The sequence below is a fragment of the Lycium barbarum genome, chromosome 6, assembly GCF_019175385.1.
Source record: "Lycium barbarum isolate Lr01 chromosome 6, ASM1917538v2, whole genome shotgun sequence".
NCBI lineage: Eukaryota > Viridiplantae > Streptophyta > Magnoliopsida > Solanales > Solanaceae > Lycium > Lycium barbarum.
In genome coordinates, this window is record NC_083342.1 from 133,720,483 (window position 1) to 133,741,064 (window position 20,582).

The 20,582-nt window shown below is 32.0% G+C and overlaps 2 protein-coding genes across 2 annotated transcripts; one reads left to right on the forward strand and one right to left on the reverse strand.

The window, feature by feature from the left end:
• Window positions 1-16,040: 16,040 nt before the first annotated feature.
• LOC132644720 (uncharacterized) lies at window positions 16,041-16,733 on the forward strand. Its single transcript, XM_060361325.1, has one exon. It carries the CDS (start codon window positions 16,041-16,043, stop codon window positions 16,731-16,733), a length of 693 nt encoding a protein of 230 aa, XP_060217308.1.
• Window positions 16,734-18,068: 1,335 nt separating this feature from the next.
• LOC132644721 (uncharacterized) lies at window positions 18,069-18,785 on the reverse strand. The gene has a single exon (XM_060361326.1). It carries the CDS (start codon window positions 18,783-18,785, stop codon window positions 18,069-18,071), a length of 717 nt encoding a protein of 238 aa, XP_060217309.1.
• Between the last annotated feature and the right edge of the window lie 1,797 nt (window positions 18,786-20,582).

Here is a 20,582-nt window from a genome sequence, read left to right on the forward strand (position 1 = left end):
TGTTGTCTTTTGCATGGTTTTTTAAGAAAACATCGATTAGAATTATAATTTGACTAATTTACCTTATTCATTATTTGATCTGCATTTGATATTTTTTTTTTACGACATTAATTTATTTTCACATTTATTAGAGTAAGAATAAAAATAAAAAAGTAATTAAATTCTATCTTATTTTAAAATATAAATATTTTAAGTATATTTATTTTAGTAAACATAACAAATAAATGACATGGCGGAATAACAAATACAACAGTTTAATATCTAGATTAGATCTCAGGCTAATATAAAAAAAAATGTATGGTTTGACTACTTAACCTTTTGAAGAAAAACAATTTCATGGATTGACACGCACATGGTAATGAATTCATCATTATTGACTTAATGAGATACATTGGAAATTACATGAATATTGTTTGATTTTTTAATATGGGGTGCACTTTTTTTTTTGGACATTATTAATTTGCACTATATATATATACTATGTTCAAAATACGATTAATATAACATTATAGTTTGTACTCCGTATCTAAAACTTTATTATATTAGTGTTTACTACGAATACAAAGTCTGCACTTTTTTTTTGACATTATTTTTTTTTAATATGGGGTTCACTTTTTTTTTTATATTACTTGATTTTGTTAATATGGGGTCCACTTTTTTTACCGTGAGTTTGGAGATGGTGGGATCCATTTTTTTTATTTTTTTTTATATTGTTTGATGTCGTTTAGTATGGGGTCCACCCTTTATGGGGTGCATTTTTTTTTTTTGGACATTATTAGTTTGTACTATTTTTATGCATATAATATATATACATATACTATGTTCAAAACACGATTACTATAACATTGTAGTTTGTGCTCCGTATCTAAAACTTTATTATATTAGTGTTTGCTACGAATATAAAGTCTGCACTTTTTTTTTTAACATTATATTTTTTTAATATGGGGTTCACTTTTTTTTTTTTTTTTGATATTGCCTGATTTTGATAATATGGGGTCCACTTTTTTTTTCCCATGAGTTTGGAGATGGTGAGTTCCATTTTTTTTCTTTTTTCTTTTTTATTGCTCGGTGTTATTTAGTATGGGGCCCACCCCCCCTCCCCTTTTTTTAAGGGACAACGGACGACGAAGCATGAGTCTAAACCCATGCTTTATATAGTTTCTTTATTTTTATTTTTTTATATTGCTTGGTGTTGTTTAGTATGGGGCCCACTCTATTGGACATTATTAGTTTGCACTATTTTTATATATATATATATATATATATATATATATATATATATATATTATGTTCAAAACACGATTAATATAACATTATAGTTTGTGCTCCGTATCTAAAACTTTATTATATTAGTATTTGCTATGAATACAAAGTCTGCACTTTTTTTTTTACATTGTTTGTTTTTTTTAATATGGGATTCACTTTTTTTTTTATATTGCTTGATTTTGTCAATATGGGATACTATGTTCAAATCACGATTAATATAACATTGTAGTTTGTGCTCCGTATCTAAAACTTTATTATATTAGTGTTTGTTACGAATACAAAGTCTGCACTCTTTTTTTTTACATTGTTTTTTTAATATGGGATTCACTTTTTTTTTATATTGCTTGATTTTGTTAATATGGAGTCCACCTTTTTTTCCCCGTGGGTTTGGAGATGGTGGGTTCCATTTTATTTACTTCTTTTTTTAAAAAAAAAATATTGGTTGATATTTTTTTTATATTTTTTAATATTGGTTGGTGTTTAATATGGGAACCACACTTTTTTTAAATGCTTAATTGGTTGGTGTTTAATATGGGGACCACACTTTTTTTTTTAAAGTATTTTAAGTATGTTGGTGTACAATAATTTAATTTGCTCCCACTAATGGGTTGATACGCATGTGGCAATAAATCCATCATTATTGATTTAATTGTTTAATTTTCTAAGCACTTTTGTATTTTAAGTATGTTGCTGTACAATAATTCTATTTGCTCCCTCTAATGGGTTGATACGCATGTGGCAATGAATCCATCAGGCTATATGGGCCCACAATTTTTTTTTTCAAAAATTGGAAAACGGATATATATATATATATATATATATATATATATATAAGTATTTTATGTATGTTGTTGTACAATAATTTCATTTGCTCCCACTAATGGGTTGATACGCATGTGGCAATAAATCCATCATTATTGATTTAATTGTTTGATTTTCTAAGCATTTTTGTATTTTAAGTATGTTGCTGTACAATAATTTCATTTGCTCCCTCTAATGGGTTGATACGCATGTGGCAATAAATCCATCATTATTGATTTAATTGTTTGATTTTCTAAGCATTTTTGTATTTTAAGTATGTTGCTGTACAATAATTTCATTTGCTCCCTCTAATGGGTTGATACACATGTGACAATGAATCCATCATTATTGATTTAATTGTTTGATTTTCTAAGCACTTTTTTTTAACATTGTTTGTTTTTTTAATATGGGATTCACTTTTTTTTTTTAATATTGCTTGATTTTGTTAATATGGGATCCACTTTTTTTTTCCCCGTGAGTTTGGATGTGGTGGGTTCCACTTTTTTTTATTTTTTTATTACTGGTTGGTGTTTAATATGGGGCCCACAATTTTTTTTTTAAAATATTAGTAGTTGTTAAAAATATGTGGGCCACAATTTTTTTTTAAAATATTAGTAGTTATTTTTAAATATTAGTAGTTTTTTAAAATATATGGGCCCACAATTTTTTTTGGGCCCACAGACGGACGACGAAAAAGTGCCCATAAACTGGCTCTTCTAAAGGGTAGAAATATATATACACACACACGCGCACGCGCATATACATATTACATGTTATTTTACACACACACACACACACATATATATATATATATATATACACACACACATGAGCGGAATATAACGTGAATGCATGATGAGCCTTTATAAAACGTAGTAAGTCATAATACTTAATAAAAATACTTGTTTAAACATGAGTGCAGAAATAACATGAATGAGCCAAAATGGCTATACGACTCCGAATGTCTGACATAACATAACTGACTTGTCTAGTCTATGAAACCTCTATCATGAGTCTGACAGGAAAACATACTTACTGGGACAAGGCCCCCCAGCATACCTTAGATGCATAACTAATCATAAAACAAAAGTTAACTAAATCCCGAATGAGATGGGGCTCACCAATAAGCTGATACGAATGCTGTCCTACTGAGCAGATGTGTCGTCCTGTATATCAGTACCTGCATCGTGAAATGCAGGCCCCCGGGCAATAAAAGGGGACGTCAGCACATTGAATGTACTGGTATGTAAAGCAACTGAAAGAAATAACATGGGACATGGAATAACATAATAAGAACTGAAACTGGAAACCTGGACATGATCATGAGCATGGGTACATATATAAATATGATATAAGCAAAACATGATAAGTAGGGAGAGCATTTCATAAACCGACATGTGATATCACCACGTGGGTACGTGGAGTCTGGTACCTCGCCGGACCAGCAGAGCCCTCATACCTTGCCAGGGTATAAGGTGGTAACGTGCCTGATGGATCCATTCAGTGTAAAATTAAGGTATCGTCCTAACTGGGCGGAGCGATCCTTGTCCTATGGTGGCTACATAGTTTCAGGCTATCTGATCCTTCTCGGTAATTCGTGCAACTCCCAAAAACATGAACATAATATAGTTGGCTAAGAAGTCCATGATTTTCGTGAATTAACTTGTACTTGTCTTGTAATCATGATTTCACGAAATAACTTGTAAACATGGTTTCATGAAATAACTTGTATTTAGTATGTATGTATCTTGTATCATAGCATGAAAGTAATTATATAATATAGTTGCATGAAAACTTGTAGACATGTAGGATATTCATGAAATAATCATTTTTATTTAAAAACATGCATGCAAGAACCCATGGAATACGAGATATGGGTTTTCATGGATTACGGATTGATTCTCAATAATCATATGGAGTTATTAAGAACACAATGATAGAATCATAGCAATTCATACATAATATAATCATGGACATGGACCTATGGTTATCATGAGCATAGTATAGAATAGAAGCCCTAGTTTTGTAAAGTTTCATACTTTATGGATTAGGAGGCGTGGGGAAGAACAATAATGTTCCCACACGTAGATAGTAACTCTACATACCTGGTAATGCTCCAAAACTTGAATTAAAGAGTTGAACTTTGAAGAAGATTTCCAAAATATTGATTCTTGAACCTTGAGATGAGTTTTCTTGAAAACCCTAGTTTTGGAATGACTTGGAATGATTGTTTAGATTACAAGGATATGTATTAGAATTGACTTGGAATGATTAGAGTAGGCTTACCTTGGTGTTCTTGATGATGGAAGAGGATAGGAAGTCGTTTTAGGGCTTGAAGGAATGAAAAATAATGATTTGAACTGATATGGACGAATACATACTGTTCTGGAAAATTAAATTTTCGGCCCAGTTAAATACTGGCCGTATTTTGAAATACGGACTGCACTGCGTCTCTTTAGTAAAATGGCCATAACTCTTTGTACAGATGTCCGTTTGACCCCCATATAATATACCGTTGGAAAGGTATTTTAAAGCTATACAACTTTCATCAAGGAAGTTTTCCCAAATTCCAAATAAGTTTTGAAATACGGGCCGTATTTTGAAATACGGTCCGTTTTTAACAATGTAGCCTCCAAATGTCAAATTACAGAATGCTCAGAAATCTTTGGTACTAGTTTACGACTTGAAATACGGGTCGTATACTGAAATACGGTCACTGTTCATGGGCGTAAACCACCATCTTACAACTGAAGAGGAAATTTCAAATTCCCACATTCTTTATCTGGTTTTCTAAGTCTTGGATCATGGTCAAAGCTTAGGTTAAAGGTACGGGGTGTTACAACAAACGTCTCCCGCGCACATATATATGAGGGTTGTCTTCGGTTTTTTCCAAATCAAATTCAAATTTCAATTCTTCTCTTCCTGACCCAATGGCCAAAGCTTCCTTTCAACTCTATCTCTCACATTCCAATCAGCTTCCAAGCTCATAGCCGATCGAATTAAACACAGCTGCATCTCATCCAACATTTAGATTGGGAATCGTATCACTTGCTCAGGTATTGGAGCCCTAAATTTTGTATAATTTTAACTTTTGGAATAATTTTGACTGACCTAATTTTTATTTTCAGAAACACAACAGTTTAATTTCAAATATGCAAAAGATGCTGATGGATGAAAGGAAAATTGAGTTTAACCAAGAGCTAATTATTAGGGTGGAGAAAAGCAACCACGTCAATGTTGGGTGGAGACAGTAACCACCGTCGACCAAATGAGTTTGATCTTGCATGAAATTCATGCGAAGATAGAAGGGACATGAGGTAACTTTATTTTTCTTTTCCTTTTCTTTTTTAATGGTTGAGTGTGTTTTTGATATGAAGGAAATATTCTTCACATAAAATATGTGTTTATTTTGAAAATAAACGATTCTCTAACTTGTTTTTCGGTGTTTAGTTGGTGAATGAGAAATATTTTTTGTATGACGAAAAATCTTCTCCACATAAACATGACCGGCTTAATGGTAAGACCACACCAAAACTTCTGCTTTAGACTCACAAGAATCAAAGTAACCAAGATAGTGTTATTACTATATCTAACTAGTAAATGCACGTACTATAGACAAACTAGCAGTATTGGTCGCATATCAAATGTCAGTGTAGGAATTTGAGATGAACTTTATTTTTTGTGTTTATAATTTAAAACTATAGTATTCTTACAAGATATAAAAAAAATTCTAAGTTCACAAGAAACATTTGTTAGTAATATTTATTTATATTTATATTTTTAAGGGTTGTTTCAAGTAAATGAAATATTAGTCATTTGTTTTAATACACTACCTTGGTTCTTGTTGTTAATATTTTTATTAATAGATATGAGGATTTGAGTAGGTTAATACAAAGTTCTAAAATACTTAAGCAAAATTTCACTGTATAAAAACTTAAAAACATGTAGAGAAGATTTATTACATTCCTAATGTAATAAGCATACAAAGAAATAATGATTATTTTTTTCATTGATTGAAAATGTTAAATAATGAACACAAGGAAATAATGAAGTTTTTAAAAAATAATTATATTTCTTTTCACTAACGATCTAATTTTCCTGTGGTAAATACTTTGGTATTATATATATATATATATATATATATATATATATATATATATATATATATAAAAGGTCAAATAATGAACATAAGAAAACTATGGAAGTTTTTTATTTTTATTTTTTATTTTTATGGGTAATTGTAATTATAATTTATCCAACATGTAATGCACTAGGATAGACTCATAGACCAGTCGGTCAAAATTTTGCCTTAAAGTTTCTTGCTTTATATAACAGTATTGATATCATAATTTTTTTTATAATTATCATAAATAAAAGGTTTCAATTTCTTTTAAATTTGATTGAGATTTTTCAAAAGAGCGAGCAAATTAAGTTATGTTTCTACCTCTCGTTAATTTGTACATATACCTGCCCTGTTGATTCTGGTTTTCCTTCTTCATGTACATTCATTTTCTTATTTTTTGGTGTTACCATTTACTATTTCATTTTAACTCAATTTTTCTGAATAAACTATTTCTATCTTTCATTAAAAGATATACTTGAAGGAATTAATTTTAAGAAGATTGATCTATATATGTACTTTATTATAGAATTTATGGTATCTTATTAGATTTTGACTTTAGGCCATCAATTTTGTGGTGGTGCCCCTGCACATAAAATATATGTTTTCTTGGAAATAAAATGATGGGGTCTGGAGAATGATTTCCCTTGGCTGGGAAGTTATTTTCTAGCTTTTAAGGAAAATGGCTTCTTTGGGAAGATGTTTTCCTTGACATATTTGCCAACCAAACACACCCTAAAAGCTTTATCAATATGTATTTGATTTAATGGATTTGACTGTTTCTTACCTTATATAGAATATCAAGATTCGGAGCAAGAAAATGATAGGGTTGTTGAAGTAGTAGGGGAACCAGTAAATGTACACAAGACAGTCTATTTGTCCATCAACTGATGAATTTTTTGGTCAATAGTAGCATAATTCTTGTATTTGTGAAGTTTTGAATTGATTACTATAATTCAAAAAAAGGAAAGAATAATTAATACTCCCTCTCCGTCCGGTTTTCACTTGTCATGTTTGTTGAAATAGTTTTCCAATTGTTGTACGTGTGTCCCAAATTAATGAGTATAAAGCTTTTGAATAACCTCATAAGAATTTTCAAACATGTTCTTGAGAACCAAAACATAAATTAAAGAATAAAATACAATTTCTAAAACGATGCACATGCTAATTGGCCAACTAAAGTCTTGGGTTTTAAAAGAATATCCTTGCCTTGGTTCAATTGTATTAAATTCCTTTCTTCTTGAGAAGCCTAATGATAGTTCCCACAGATGGTGACAGTATGTCAAACCGAAAATGGACACAATTCTTTTCATCATCAGCAAATAGAACTCATTTAGCCTTGGTGTCAATCAATAGCTTCAACTTCAATTTGTATTCAAAAGTCGCTATTTTGGTTGTTTGCAAAAGAAGATCATAGTTTTAGTATTTTAAAACATTCGATAGATTCTTTTAGATTTTCTGGATATTGATCTGGACCTACGCTTATATTTTTACTTGATTCATCATCATGTATACTTCTAATACAGTAATCTAACAGTCAACAATTGTATATAGACAATACAGTACACTAATGAAGCATCCCTTCGTTGATCTCTAACATGCGTGGTATGCAAGGAGTATGCAATAAATTGTATATTAAAAGGATTGAACTTTCTTTCAGAATTGGAACAGGCGGATAAAGGAATTGAAAAGGCAATTAATGAATGTTATTCCAATTGAAAGTTGTAATGACTAATGACTAAGGAGTAACATTAAAAGAAATTTGTATAGTTGCACCGTGATATAGAAATGCTCCATTTTTCAATTATCCGTTCAATGTTCTATGCATTTATCATTTAACAGAATGTGAATTTACTTTTTGGAGAAGGCTAAAATGACCACTTAACTTTTAATGAACATTTAGCAATTTAATTTTTAACTTTGGGACTTTTCACTATAGAATAGTATGATATGATATGATATGCATATAAGGAGAAAAAGAACAAGAACCCTTTCTAGTTATTGGCATTAATTTTTCAAACTACATCATTACCGTGAAAAAAAAATGAGATTATAAATTTTGAGCAGGCCAAGACATTCCAATAAGAAAAGAAAAAACGTAATACTCCTAATAAATGCATTGACTTACAATTAGACAAAGCCAAAGCCTAAGTTGTTCATTTTAACCTATATATGCACATAAAAGATTGGATCTTTGATAAATGTATGAGGGCGTATATTTCTTTCAATCACAGCTATGACTAACATACTAGAAAACCAAATCACTACTAAATTGTAAATTTTCTTTCATTTCATGGTGGAATGGGGAGTTGTTTTTCATTTTTCGAGTTGGGCCACAATTCTAGTGGGCTCAACAAAGAATTGGGTCCTGCTAAAAAGAATACTGAGTTCCACCTGGCATGTACTTGGATCAATGCACCCTCAACAAGGCTCTATAAATGTTTATTCCTATAAGACTTTTGTCTCTAAAAAAGACATGCAACACATAAAAATGTATTTTCTTAAGGTACTTTGGGCTTTTTTGGCCTTTTTGTTACATTTTTTTGCACGGATTGTCCTTCAAAGGCACTAGTCTTTAATTTTTGTCCTTCGCTTAAGAAAATAACCAAAAATGTTCTGAGGTTTCGGGTTTGAACCCTTGCTCAGTCAAATTTAAAAAACAAACAGCAAGACAAAGTTCATTCTGCCTTGCGAATCCAAAATCTGCCTTGCATTTTTTTTTTTGACTAAGCGGGGATTCGAACCTAGAGGCAAAAATTAAATACCACCCCCGAATAACAAATTTCCCTTTTTGTTATAAGTGCTTTACACGAGGAGATAAAACTAATTACGGGATGTCGTTCAATAGTCTATTGAATTTGAATTCATTCATTCATGATGTGACGCTTTTAACACTTCTTCCATTCTAATTTATGTAGCAGTGTTTGACTGATTACAGAGTTTTAAGAAAATACAGATTTTAGAAACTTGTAATTTAAAATAGTCCTAGTAACTTTTATAGCTATAAAATATCTCATTAATGACAAAATTTGAAGTTTTACATTAGTAATTTGAATCATCCTGCACTTGATTATCATGTTTTGGATAAAATACCCGAAACTCGAATCAAGAATTTTAGTAATTTGATATTCGATATTTCGGTATCTGGGAGTAAAATTTTAGAATTGCAGTATTCGGGTTCAGATTTGGTATGAGATATTAATATTGTCGATATTTGGTATTTACTGAATGCCGAATTGTTTGTTGAGTAAAGGTTTACCCTAATTATAACTCATATATCTAATAGTACCATCAATAGTCAATGAAAGAATTCTTAGTCCCTATGTGCTATCACCGATCGTGTATGACTCTGAGTATCTGAGTGACTCAAAACAAAGTAGCAAAATAGGGGCATATGACTAGTGCTATTGCTACCTGCAGTTTTTGGATGATCCATTTAGTAGCATTTGGATTATCTTCTAGCCTTTTCTAATTTAATATCCTAGATGTCTTTTAGTTGTGTCAATTAGCTTTTCTTGATGTCTTCTTAGTTGTTGATCTTTTATTTTATCGTGCCTCCACATCGAAAAACATAAATCATTGAAGGAATGGTATTAAATTTATAATTCAATCGGTTCCAACCTCAATACCGTATTACCGAATACCATATCGAACCGAAGTTTGATTTACCGATTACCATATTACTGAACCGAACCTTTTCGGTTCGGTATTTGATATCTACTTTCAACGATCAATTGCTGAATCCGATCTTTAAAAATACCGACCTGAATATCGAATGCCACCCTAGTTCTCATTAGTTGAACGGAAAATTATGCAATGTGGGGAGCTAAAGTGGGGAATTAGTCCCTTTGAGAAGTTGTACTTCAATAGGTTGTTCATTTAGTTATGGATTAGACAGAGATGTTTTCCCAATTATAATATCTTGAAAAAGAAAAATAGAGAGGGGAAAAAATGAAAGAATATATGATCAAAGGAAAGTGGCATCCAACTCAAAATACTCTAAATCTACCGTGTGATATATCATGTGCATCTAGCTAGAATCAACATAATATTGCTTATAATATCAAGTTAATTAATTATGTCATATACGATTATTCAGTTATTACTACAGTTAATTTCTCAAAAATTAATCAGCATCATTCTAGAACAAACACATAAAATCAGTATCCTCGTGTCAACAAATCTTCTATGCCCTGTCAAAAAGTTAAAGAAATAAAGCATTTTGCTGCATGGGTTGGATAATTAATTAGTAGTAGTACTTATTTTATTTTTTTTCTTTTAAAGTCTACGAGGTGGATTTAATAAACGAACTTAGGTCTTAGTTAGTTCATACTATCCTTATCTCTTCCTAAAAAGGCCTTTTAGAAGCATAAAGTTTGCACTTAAAGATGTAGACAGAATGTTATAGTAGCATTTAGGCATGATTTAGTATAGTTAAACAATATTAGGCCGAGTAAGAGAATAATTTTGTCTTTTGTCTTGTATCCTCTTGTATAATACTGATTCATTTAGAATTTTAATACGTTCGGAGAATGTTAAAAAAAACTTTAATTCACTATGTGGATTTTGTTTATGCTTGCACCCACTTATTAGCCTGTCAAAAAGAGAATGATATTCGTGGTAGTAAGTATCTTTTCTTATGAGTTCATTTATCGATTTATTAATTTATGAAAAGAGAAAAGGCATCATTTAACCCCTGAACTTAGCACGAAAACTTACTTTAGCAACTAAACTTAAGTTGTATTTGTATACCCCTTAACAACTTTCATTTCAATTATTTTCCACCCTAAAAAAAATATCACTCTCACAATGTGAGGTGTATTACACTCGCGCCACGTCATTGCCACGTCGTTGCCACGTTATTTCCATGTAAAAAATTACCAACACTTCAATTTTTTGTTTTTCTTTTATTATTTTTTCTCTTTCTCTTTCTTCTTCTTCTCCCTTTTCTCTTTCTTCTTCTTTCTCCTCATCCTCACCCTACTTGTAGCAACCAATACACCGCTGCTGCCGCCACCACCACCGCAAAAAAAATTATTATTATTATCAATACAAATTGGACAAACTGCCCTTCAAAAAAAAAATCATCACCACCATCTTTAACCCACACCCACCACTATCATCATCACCATCATCTCCCCACAAAATTTCATCCAATTCTTTCTCCAATTAGTCCCACTTACACTCAAATTCGTCCAAATTGATTATTTTGGTTGTTATTGTTGGTCATTATTAGTTCGAACGAACTGCCCTTAAAAGAAAAAAAAATCACCACCACCATCTTAACCGTCTTTAACCCACAACCATCACCATCATCTCCCCCAACAAATTTCATCCAACTCCTTCTCAAATTAGTCCCACTTACACTCAAATTCGTCCAAATTGGTTGTTTTGGTTGTTATTGTTGGCCATTATGATTATTATTAGCAACCTCATTTCTTCCATAACCATTATTCCATAATTTTATTTTTGAAAGAAAACAAAAATCAAAATCAAGAAACTAAAAAATGGTGAAAATAAAAAGAAAAAAATGATGAGAATATAGAGAGAAAGAGGGATTTGTGAAGAAGAAGAAAAAAGAGGGATTTGCGAAGAAGAAGAAGAAGAAGAAGAAGGAGGAAGGTGGTGGGGGCGGGGCTGTGGGGTGAAGAAGAAGAAGGTGGTGGGGTCGGGGGCTGTGGGGTGAAGAAGAAGGAGAAGGTGGTAGGGGTGAGGCTGTGGGGTGAAGAAGAAGGTGGTGGGGCGGGGCTGTGGGGCGTAGCAACGGGGGAGGGGGCGGCGGAGCCAGGGGGCGGGGGTTGTGAAGAATGGGGAAGAAGGAGAGGATGAAGAAGAAGGTTGAAATAATGGAGAAGAAGGAGAGGAGGGGTGGGTTAGAAGAAGGGAGAAAGGCTGAAAAGGTTAGGATTATGGGGCCCATCTTTACTTTTTATTTTATTTTATTTTTTAATTGTATAATAATATATATATATATCAACGGATTCACTTTTTGTGTTGTTTACTCTCTTAATTTTTTTATTTTTTTATTTTTGGCACGTCAGTATTTGGGAGTAGAAAATAATTGAAATGAAAGTTATTAAGGGGATATATAAATACAACTTAAGTTTAATTGCTAAAGTGAATTTTCGTGTCAAGTTCAGAGGTTAAACGATGTCTTTTCTCTTATTAAAATTCTATTTACTAATTTAGAGTCCATCAAAATTGTTAGATTGTAGGGGTTCAGAGTGCACATATTAGGATTGATTGATGCGATGCTAAAGGGAGGATGTTTCCCACTAACCCATCAAACAGTTTAATAATGTACTATTATAATTAAGAAAATGGAATCTTTTGGAGAAAAATACAGTAATGATTTTTTTTTATATAAAAAAAAAACAGCAAACGGAGCCCAGAGATCCGGGCTTCTAAGCCGCCTTCAAGCCCAATCATTCAGTAGATTGGCCCACCCTACTTTAATGAATTTTGTGAACAACTTTTACAAACTAAACCAAACTTTGTAGTCCAATTTTAATTTCTAAGGTAAGAAAGATTATTTCGTTAACTAATAATCTAAGTAGGCGTTTGGCCATAGAAATTAAAAACAAATTAACTTTTTTTGAAGTTGAAATTGTGTTTGTCCATAGCATTTGAAAATAATATTTTGTTGTTGAAATGTACGTTTTCAACAAGGTGTGGTTGTGAAAAAAGTGAAAACAAGGTTTTGATTGTTTTTGAAATTCTAAATACAACTTCAAGTTGTATTTGAAATTTTCATGGCCAAACACTAATTTTTTAAAAAAAGTGAAAAAATATTCCAAAAAAAAGTGAATAATTCTTATGGCCAAACAGGTCCTTAAATGGCCACTATTTGCCATTTATCTCCATCCAAACATAAGTTTAATGGATGGCAATCTATGAGTATATAACAACATTATTGATCTACCTACTTCCATTTACTATTTTAGGAAGTGGCAAAAATAAATTTGTCGTATATATAATTGCCCTAACTTCTATTTATTTTTTTAATACCGAGGAGACAATTCCTAACTAGGGGTGTTCAAATGAGACCGAAAAATCGGTAAATCGAGTCAAACCGACTTAATGAACCAAAAATAGGTTCGGTTTGGTTTGATTTGTTTTTTTTTAAAAAAAAAAAAAAAACGATTAACATTTGGTTTGGTTTGGTGTTACACACAAACAAAAAAAAAAAAAAATGAATCAAACCAATAAATATATACATATTTAAAATATTGTATTGTGTGTGAGAGAGAGAGAGAGAGAGTGTGTGTGTATATATATATATATCATGCATATTAATTAAAAAAATATCTATCTTCCTTATAATTTTGGATATTTCAAGTCCAATACTAATTCAAATAATTAGAAAGAAAAGTCTAGCCCATTTCTTGGGTGGTGTTCTTACTCTTTTCCCCCACTTTCTTAGGAGAATGAAGCTAAGAGCTCCCATTTTTTTTTTTACAAAAAGATGATGAGACAAATTTGTGTAGTATTTGCTTGTATTTTTGGTTATGTCTTTGTTGCTCTTGGGAGAGGGAATAAAAACAAAATGGCTCCATAAGTGTAGGGGTATATTTGATCCAATTTGGAGTAACTAATCCCTCAAACCTGGGGTCATATCTAATTCAAGACTATCCAGTAATTCAAGGTTAACAACAAAATTTTTATACGTAACTTGAAGTCTTTAAACAAAAGAAGTCCTTAAAGAAAAATGATAGGGAATGAATGTTGTAGCATTGATGTGAATGTGATTGTTTTCAACATAGTTGTTGTATCTCATTTTCATTTTTTGCACCTTGTATCAATTTCTATGCATTATAAAATACTTTCTTAAAAACTGTAATATCTGAATCAACCCGATAAAACCGACAAAACCGAAACCGATTGAATTTATACTATAATTGTTTGGTTTGATTTGAATATAAAAAAAAACAATTTAATTAATTTAGTTTGGTTTTAACCAAAAACCAAGTCAACCCGGAACATGAACACCCCTATTCCTAACAAATTATACCTCAACTCTCTGAACCAAGTATTTTTCTTTTTAAAAATGAGCACTTTCGACTTTTCAAAAACTTGGCCAAATAGACTATAAATTAGGAAACAAATCAAAAGGTAAGATATGGGGTCCAAACTCAATTATTTTGGCCATCTGGTGGCGAGATGTTAAATTGGGAATTGTGTGTGGTTTCTTTTTAGTGAAAGAAAGGAGTGGCGTTTTTTACTTCCTTTTGCTTTATAAACCAAAAGTTCAAATTATTTGATATCTCCATCACGGTCTCAAATATTAATAATGACTTTTTTTTTTTTTTTTTTTATCTCCAGTTAATGTTTGTACCACATCAAAGAATGCAAGATATATGTTTTGTCTTTCATTTTTTATAGGTAATGATAACTAAATAGTATACATTTCTCATTTTAATTTGTAATGCTTAAGCTTAAAATTTAAAATGTTTACGTTGTTGTGAACATCGTGGGTGTATAAAATATTTTAATTCCCATAACAAAGGAGAGGTGTTAATTTAAAAATTGCTTTCTTTCCTGGGAAGGCCTTTATCAAAAACAAAGAACACAACGTTATTTTATTTATTAAATTGTCACTATACGACCATTACGAGCCCACCAAAATCAAAAGAGATATTTTCGCGTGTGAGTTTATAAGAAAAAGAAAAGGTAGGAAACCTTTATGTGACAAATGACAATTTCTTAGTTTGTAAGGAAGCAGGTGGCACATTAACTAATACATATATTATTGGAAGTATCCGGGCGTCAAGTAAGTTCATTAAAGAAAGAAAATAGCAAAGTAACCAAATAATGGAACGAAAATGAACACTGATCAATATCAATATAAGTAGAGGAAGTTCATTATTGAATGAGTGTTAAATGGATAAGCTTACAGCCTCACAGTTTGCAGTATTCGTAGAAGTTCGATCCAAGATTATTTGTGCAAGTCACATTTATATATATGTATATACACTCTTTTTTGCACGGAAAAGATGATATACTGGAAGTGCTACTTTTAGAGGGATCTTCAGGAATGATTAAAGAAAATGGTGGTTGTGATATTCAAGCAAGAAAGTGCCTATAATAAATCTCATTACGGAACTATGAAACATCAAATACCGTCTTAAATTTTTTTTTTAAAAAAAGTAATACAAAGAATTAGAAGCACAAAGTGGCTATTTGCTAGATGTGAATAACGTGACTCCTGTTAAACACATTTAGAAGGAGTGCACGTGAGAATATTTTTTCTGACAAATAAAGGTTATGGAAAAAGAAAATATTTACTTCACCTGTTCCAATTTATGTGACACATTTTTTTTTTAGTCTATCAAAAGAAAAAAGGCCTTTTGAAAAAAAAAGAAAAATGTGTCACATAAACTGGATGCCTAGTAGACCGAGTGAGTATTATTTTGAGAAAAAAAGCGCTCACCTTGATTCTCATCCAAGATTTTAGCCAGGTAACTTGTGAAAAAAAAATCAGAAATTTATTATAATCTCTTTCAATATACTCAAAAAAAAAAAAAAAAAAAAAAGATAAAGTGAGAACGACAAGCATCTATTTCAACAATTAACTCAAATGAGAAAGAAGAAAGAATAAATAATTTCTACTTCTATAGCCTATATATATACTGCATGCAACGTTTCCTCTAAAATCCCAACAATTTCAATAGCAAACATAAAAAATAAAAACAAAGGAGGATTCATTTCTTCACCCACCCAAAACTTTTCTCTTCAACACGAATGTTGTCACAAACAACTTCTCCTTAATCAAAACTTCATCCAAAATAATTTGTGTTTCGAGTGAAAACCAACTCCCCCCCAAATAAAATCCTTATTAGGAAAGAGAATAAACATGGAATCCCGAAATTTCCACAACATCAAATTAGAGAAAGCAAACGCTATGTTAAGGTACAAAAAACGTCAAAGAGTAACAACTTTGTTCCGTTTCATCGAATTCTGCATATCTTTCGTCGTAATTTCAAGAGTTTCCACAGAGTATTTCAGGGGACTTAGTGTCACTCTTATTAGTCCTCGATTCGTCTTTGTTCTTGTAAATGCAATTGTCATCATCCTCTTCTTGAAATCAGGACATTCAACTACTAAAGATGGTTCCACAAACAACAGTAAAATCGATATGTACGATGAGTACAAGCAAAAATGTTCGATGAACAAAGAGACTTATTGTGAACAGAGCAAGAAACAGAACATTTTGGTAGAAGAGGCTTATTGTAAACAAATCAAGAAACAAAGGAAACAAAGCATTCTGGTAGAAAAGAGAATTCGTCGTATCCATTCGGACAATTCTATAAGTTTGTCCCATGATGAGAAAAAACCTAGAAAAAAAATGATCAGGTCGGCCACAGTAGGATGCCTGAAAGTTATAAACACTGACGGTGTAAAACCAACAACAACGACGATGACAACAAACTCATATCCAGAGGATGGGATGAGTAGTGAAGAATTCAAGAACACTGTTGAAGCCTTTATTGCAAGAAAACAAAGACTTTTGAGGGAAGAAGAATTTTCAGCTGTTGTTTCATCATAAACAGACAGATTGGAAGAAATATCAGAGTTTTAACTAGCACATTAGGTGATCATAGAGAAAATAAATGTATGTTTATGAACAAAGATAAATCGTGGGTCGGGGAGCTTGTATAGTCTACAAACAGATCCATCAAACATTCACAATAATAATATCAACTTGTTACCAGTTACCACCATATCGGCAACACTATTGTGGCATATATTATTGTCATTGCAATTAGGGGTGTCAACTGAATGGATTGTATTGAATTTGAACGACTTAAAATGGGTTGAGTTAATAAACAGACAAGTCATTTTGAACGAGTTGTGCGGGCCAAATATTCATGGGCTGATTTTGCCACCCATAATCACTACTTAGAGTTTCATCAGGCTAGTTAGATGGTTAACAATTGGAGCGAGCTCTTGTGCTAAGTCGTACACTGCTTCAACTTTCTAACTCATCGGCAATTCAAAGATATTTTGGACCCGTTTGGCCACAAGAATTTTTCATTTTTTTTCAATAAACGTTTTCACTGTATTTGGAAATCAACGTTTGGTCATGGAATTTCCAAATACAACTTGAAATTGTATTTGGAATTTGAAAAACATTAAAAAAAACTGTTTTCTCTTTTTTTCATTTTTTTCACTTTTAGACTTAAGATTTAAGGTTAAAACTAAAACAAAAGATCATCCAACTTTATCCAGTTTTAAACCAAACACGAGTTTAAATTATACACCGTATATCCACGATTTAGTGCAATGAATCAAACAAACTGTTGGTACCTAATAATCCATAGATTAGTAATCCAATATTATAATCCCAACATAATCTATTCACGAACTAAACGACCCTTAATAAGCTTGTTAAGATAGGCGAGAAACGAATCAGCAAAAGGTAAAATGGTAAGTTAATTTATGCACCAAATGTAAGTTTATGATACAAAATATTGTAGTAACAAAGATCTAAGGCAAAGCGACATTTGCAAAAAACTTCCATGACATCCATCAATCATCATAATATATTACTGTACAGATCTATTGTAGCAAGCAAGCCATATGGAGGAGGGCCTAAGAACTATGAGTACTATGTATATACTTTTTTTTGTTTCTTGTTTTTGTTCACATAAAAAGGAAAATGAAGAGGAGCGCTGAAACAACGGTAAAATTATCTTCATATTATCTATAGGTCACGAGTTCAAGCCATAAAAGCAGCCGCTGATGCTTGTTTCAGGGTAGAGTGTCTACCTTAATACTCCATACACCGGGCTGCGCTTCAACATAACCAAAGCAAATAAAAGGAAAAAGTTTACAATCGGAGAGAGCAAAAACTAGTACATGAACATGGACTAAAATCAAGCTATGTTTCATAAGAAACAACAGCTGACAACTCTTCTTCCCTCAAAAATCTTTGTTGTCTTGCAATGAAATTCTCAACAGTTTTCCTGAATTCGTCGCTGCTCATCTCGTCCTCCGGATATGAGGTTGTTGTCATTGTCATTGTTGGTTTTACACTGTCAGCGTTTATAACTTTCCGGCATCCTACTGTAGCTGATCGGTTCAATTTTTTTCTAGGTTTTTTCTCATCATGGGACAAACATATAGCGTTGTCCGAATGGCTACGGTGAATTTTCTTTGCTATTTGCCTTTCCACCAGAATACTCTGTTTCCTCTGTTTTTTGCTCTGTTCACAATAAGCCTCTTCTGCAAGAATACTCTGTTTCCCCTGTTTTTTGCTCTGTGCATATTGAACCTCTTTGTTCATCGAACATTTTTGTTTGTACTCATCGTGCGGATCAACTTTAACGTCGTTTGTGGAGTCATCTTTAGTAGACGACTGTCCTGATTTCAAGAAGAGGATGATGACAATTGCGTTTCCAAGAACGAAGACGAATCGAGGACTAATGAGGGTGACACCGAGTCCCTTGAAATAATCTGTCGAGAGCTTGGAAGAGAGTGGCAATTGAGTGGAAAATCTTGAGATTATGACGAAAAAAATGCAAAATTCGATGAAACGGAACAACCTTATCACGCTTTGACGCCTTTTGTACCTTAGCATAGCGTTTGCTTTCTCCATTTTGATGTTTTGGAAATTAAAGGATTCCTTCTTCTTCTTTTTTTTTCCACTTTACTTCTAACAAGTGAAAGAGAGGTGGATTGATGAGCTTTCACTCTTAGCACAAAAGAAATTGGATCAAAACCACAGTTATGTTGAAGAGGAAAATGTGGTAAGAAGTTGAAGAAACAGATTAAGTTTTGTATAGAGGAGCAAGTCCTCCTCTGTTATTCTTATTTTATATTTGTTTTCAGATTGTGGGGATTTTAGAGGCAATGTTGGAGTATATATAGGCTATAGAAGTATATATTCTTTATTTCTTTCTTCCTTTATTTTATTCGTTTCTCCTTTTTTTCTTTATTTCTTTTGCTTTAGGCATATATAAAAGGAAAAGTTATACATTTAGCCGCTCGACCAAAAATATTTACAGTAGCTAGCAATATACATATATTATACACTAACTATACATATATTATACATCTGCCGGTAGGGGTGAGCGTTCGGGCCGTCGGATTGGATATAAAAATTTTGGTTTGAATTTTCAGTTTTCGGATTGAAGAAATTAGAATTCAAATCCAATCCAAATAAGCTCGAATTGGATTGGATTTTTTAAGTTCGATTTCGGATTAATCGTTTTGAATATTTCAGATTTTCGGATTTGACTTTTGAGCCTTTAAGACAGGCTTATTTGTAACGAAATTCATGTGCTTTAGTTACCAAATTACATGTCTTAATTAGCATAATGTGATACCAAATTAAAACTAAAAACCTAAGAAGTTAAGATACTTTCAGCATACAAATATTTTTCAAGTGTGAGTTCCACGGATGGAAAATCTAGCTCTTAATTGCTCTATACTAGTAAGAGCAGGGGACATAAAAGATTTTTTTTGGATAACTTGACCTAGTTCGATCACCTGGCACAGTAGCACTTGCGATGCAAAAAGCATTCTAGGCAATGCAAGATAAGAGAATTATAAGATTGTATCCAAATGTAAGAAAAACCCAATATTATATTTGATTTAGTAGAAAATTCTGCATTTGGACTTATTACTATAATGGGTAGGGTCATAGCTCGTAGGGTATTAATCTATTAGATCTTTTGAAATTGGATTTATTAGTATCATTGGCCTTGGGCACATATGATATGGATGGGGTAGAATATAAGGTATAAAAGTTTCGAATTTTCGGATATTCAATATCCATAGTAATAAATCCATATCCAATCCGAAATCCATAAATTTTAGAAATAAAATCCGCAATCCAATCCATAATCCAAAAAGTTCGGATTTCGGGTTGACCCGAACTATGCCCACCCCTATCTGCCGGCTATTCTTTTGGACGGGCGGCTCTTTAAGTTAATCTGTGTATTCAAAACTCACTAGCTTAATCAACTTGCACTTGCGTTGGATAGGCCTACTAAAGCGAGTAAAGCTCAACTATGTTTAAAAGTTGACCACTTTATTAAAATTAGACCAGCAATTTGAAGTCCGGAAGTAACACCAAGTCTGAAGTTTAAATTCAAAAATGATACATTCACACCAATGCTCTAAGCCTCTATATTAAGACTCAACTTCCAAATACATGGCCAAAAAAGTGGCTATCTGGTGCAAGTATAAGGCGTTCCTTACCAAAAAATTATCTATTATTAGGGCGGCCTAAAAATTTGAGTTTGCGCTAGAACACATTTCTTGTCAAGAGATTCTTCATTCCTAGGATTAAAATCCAAAATCTCTGGTAAAACCAATGGATATATTCCAACTATCCACCAAGCCCCTTGGTGATTTTTTTCGCTCATTTTGTGTTAATAGTCGTTTCATA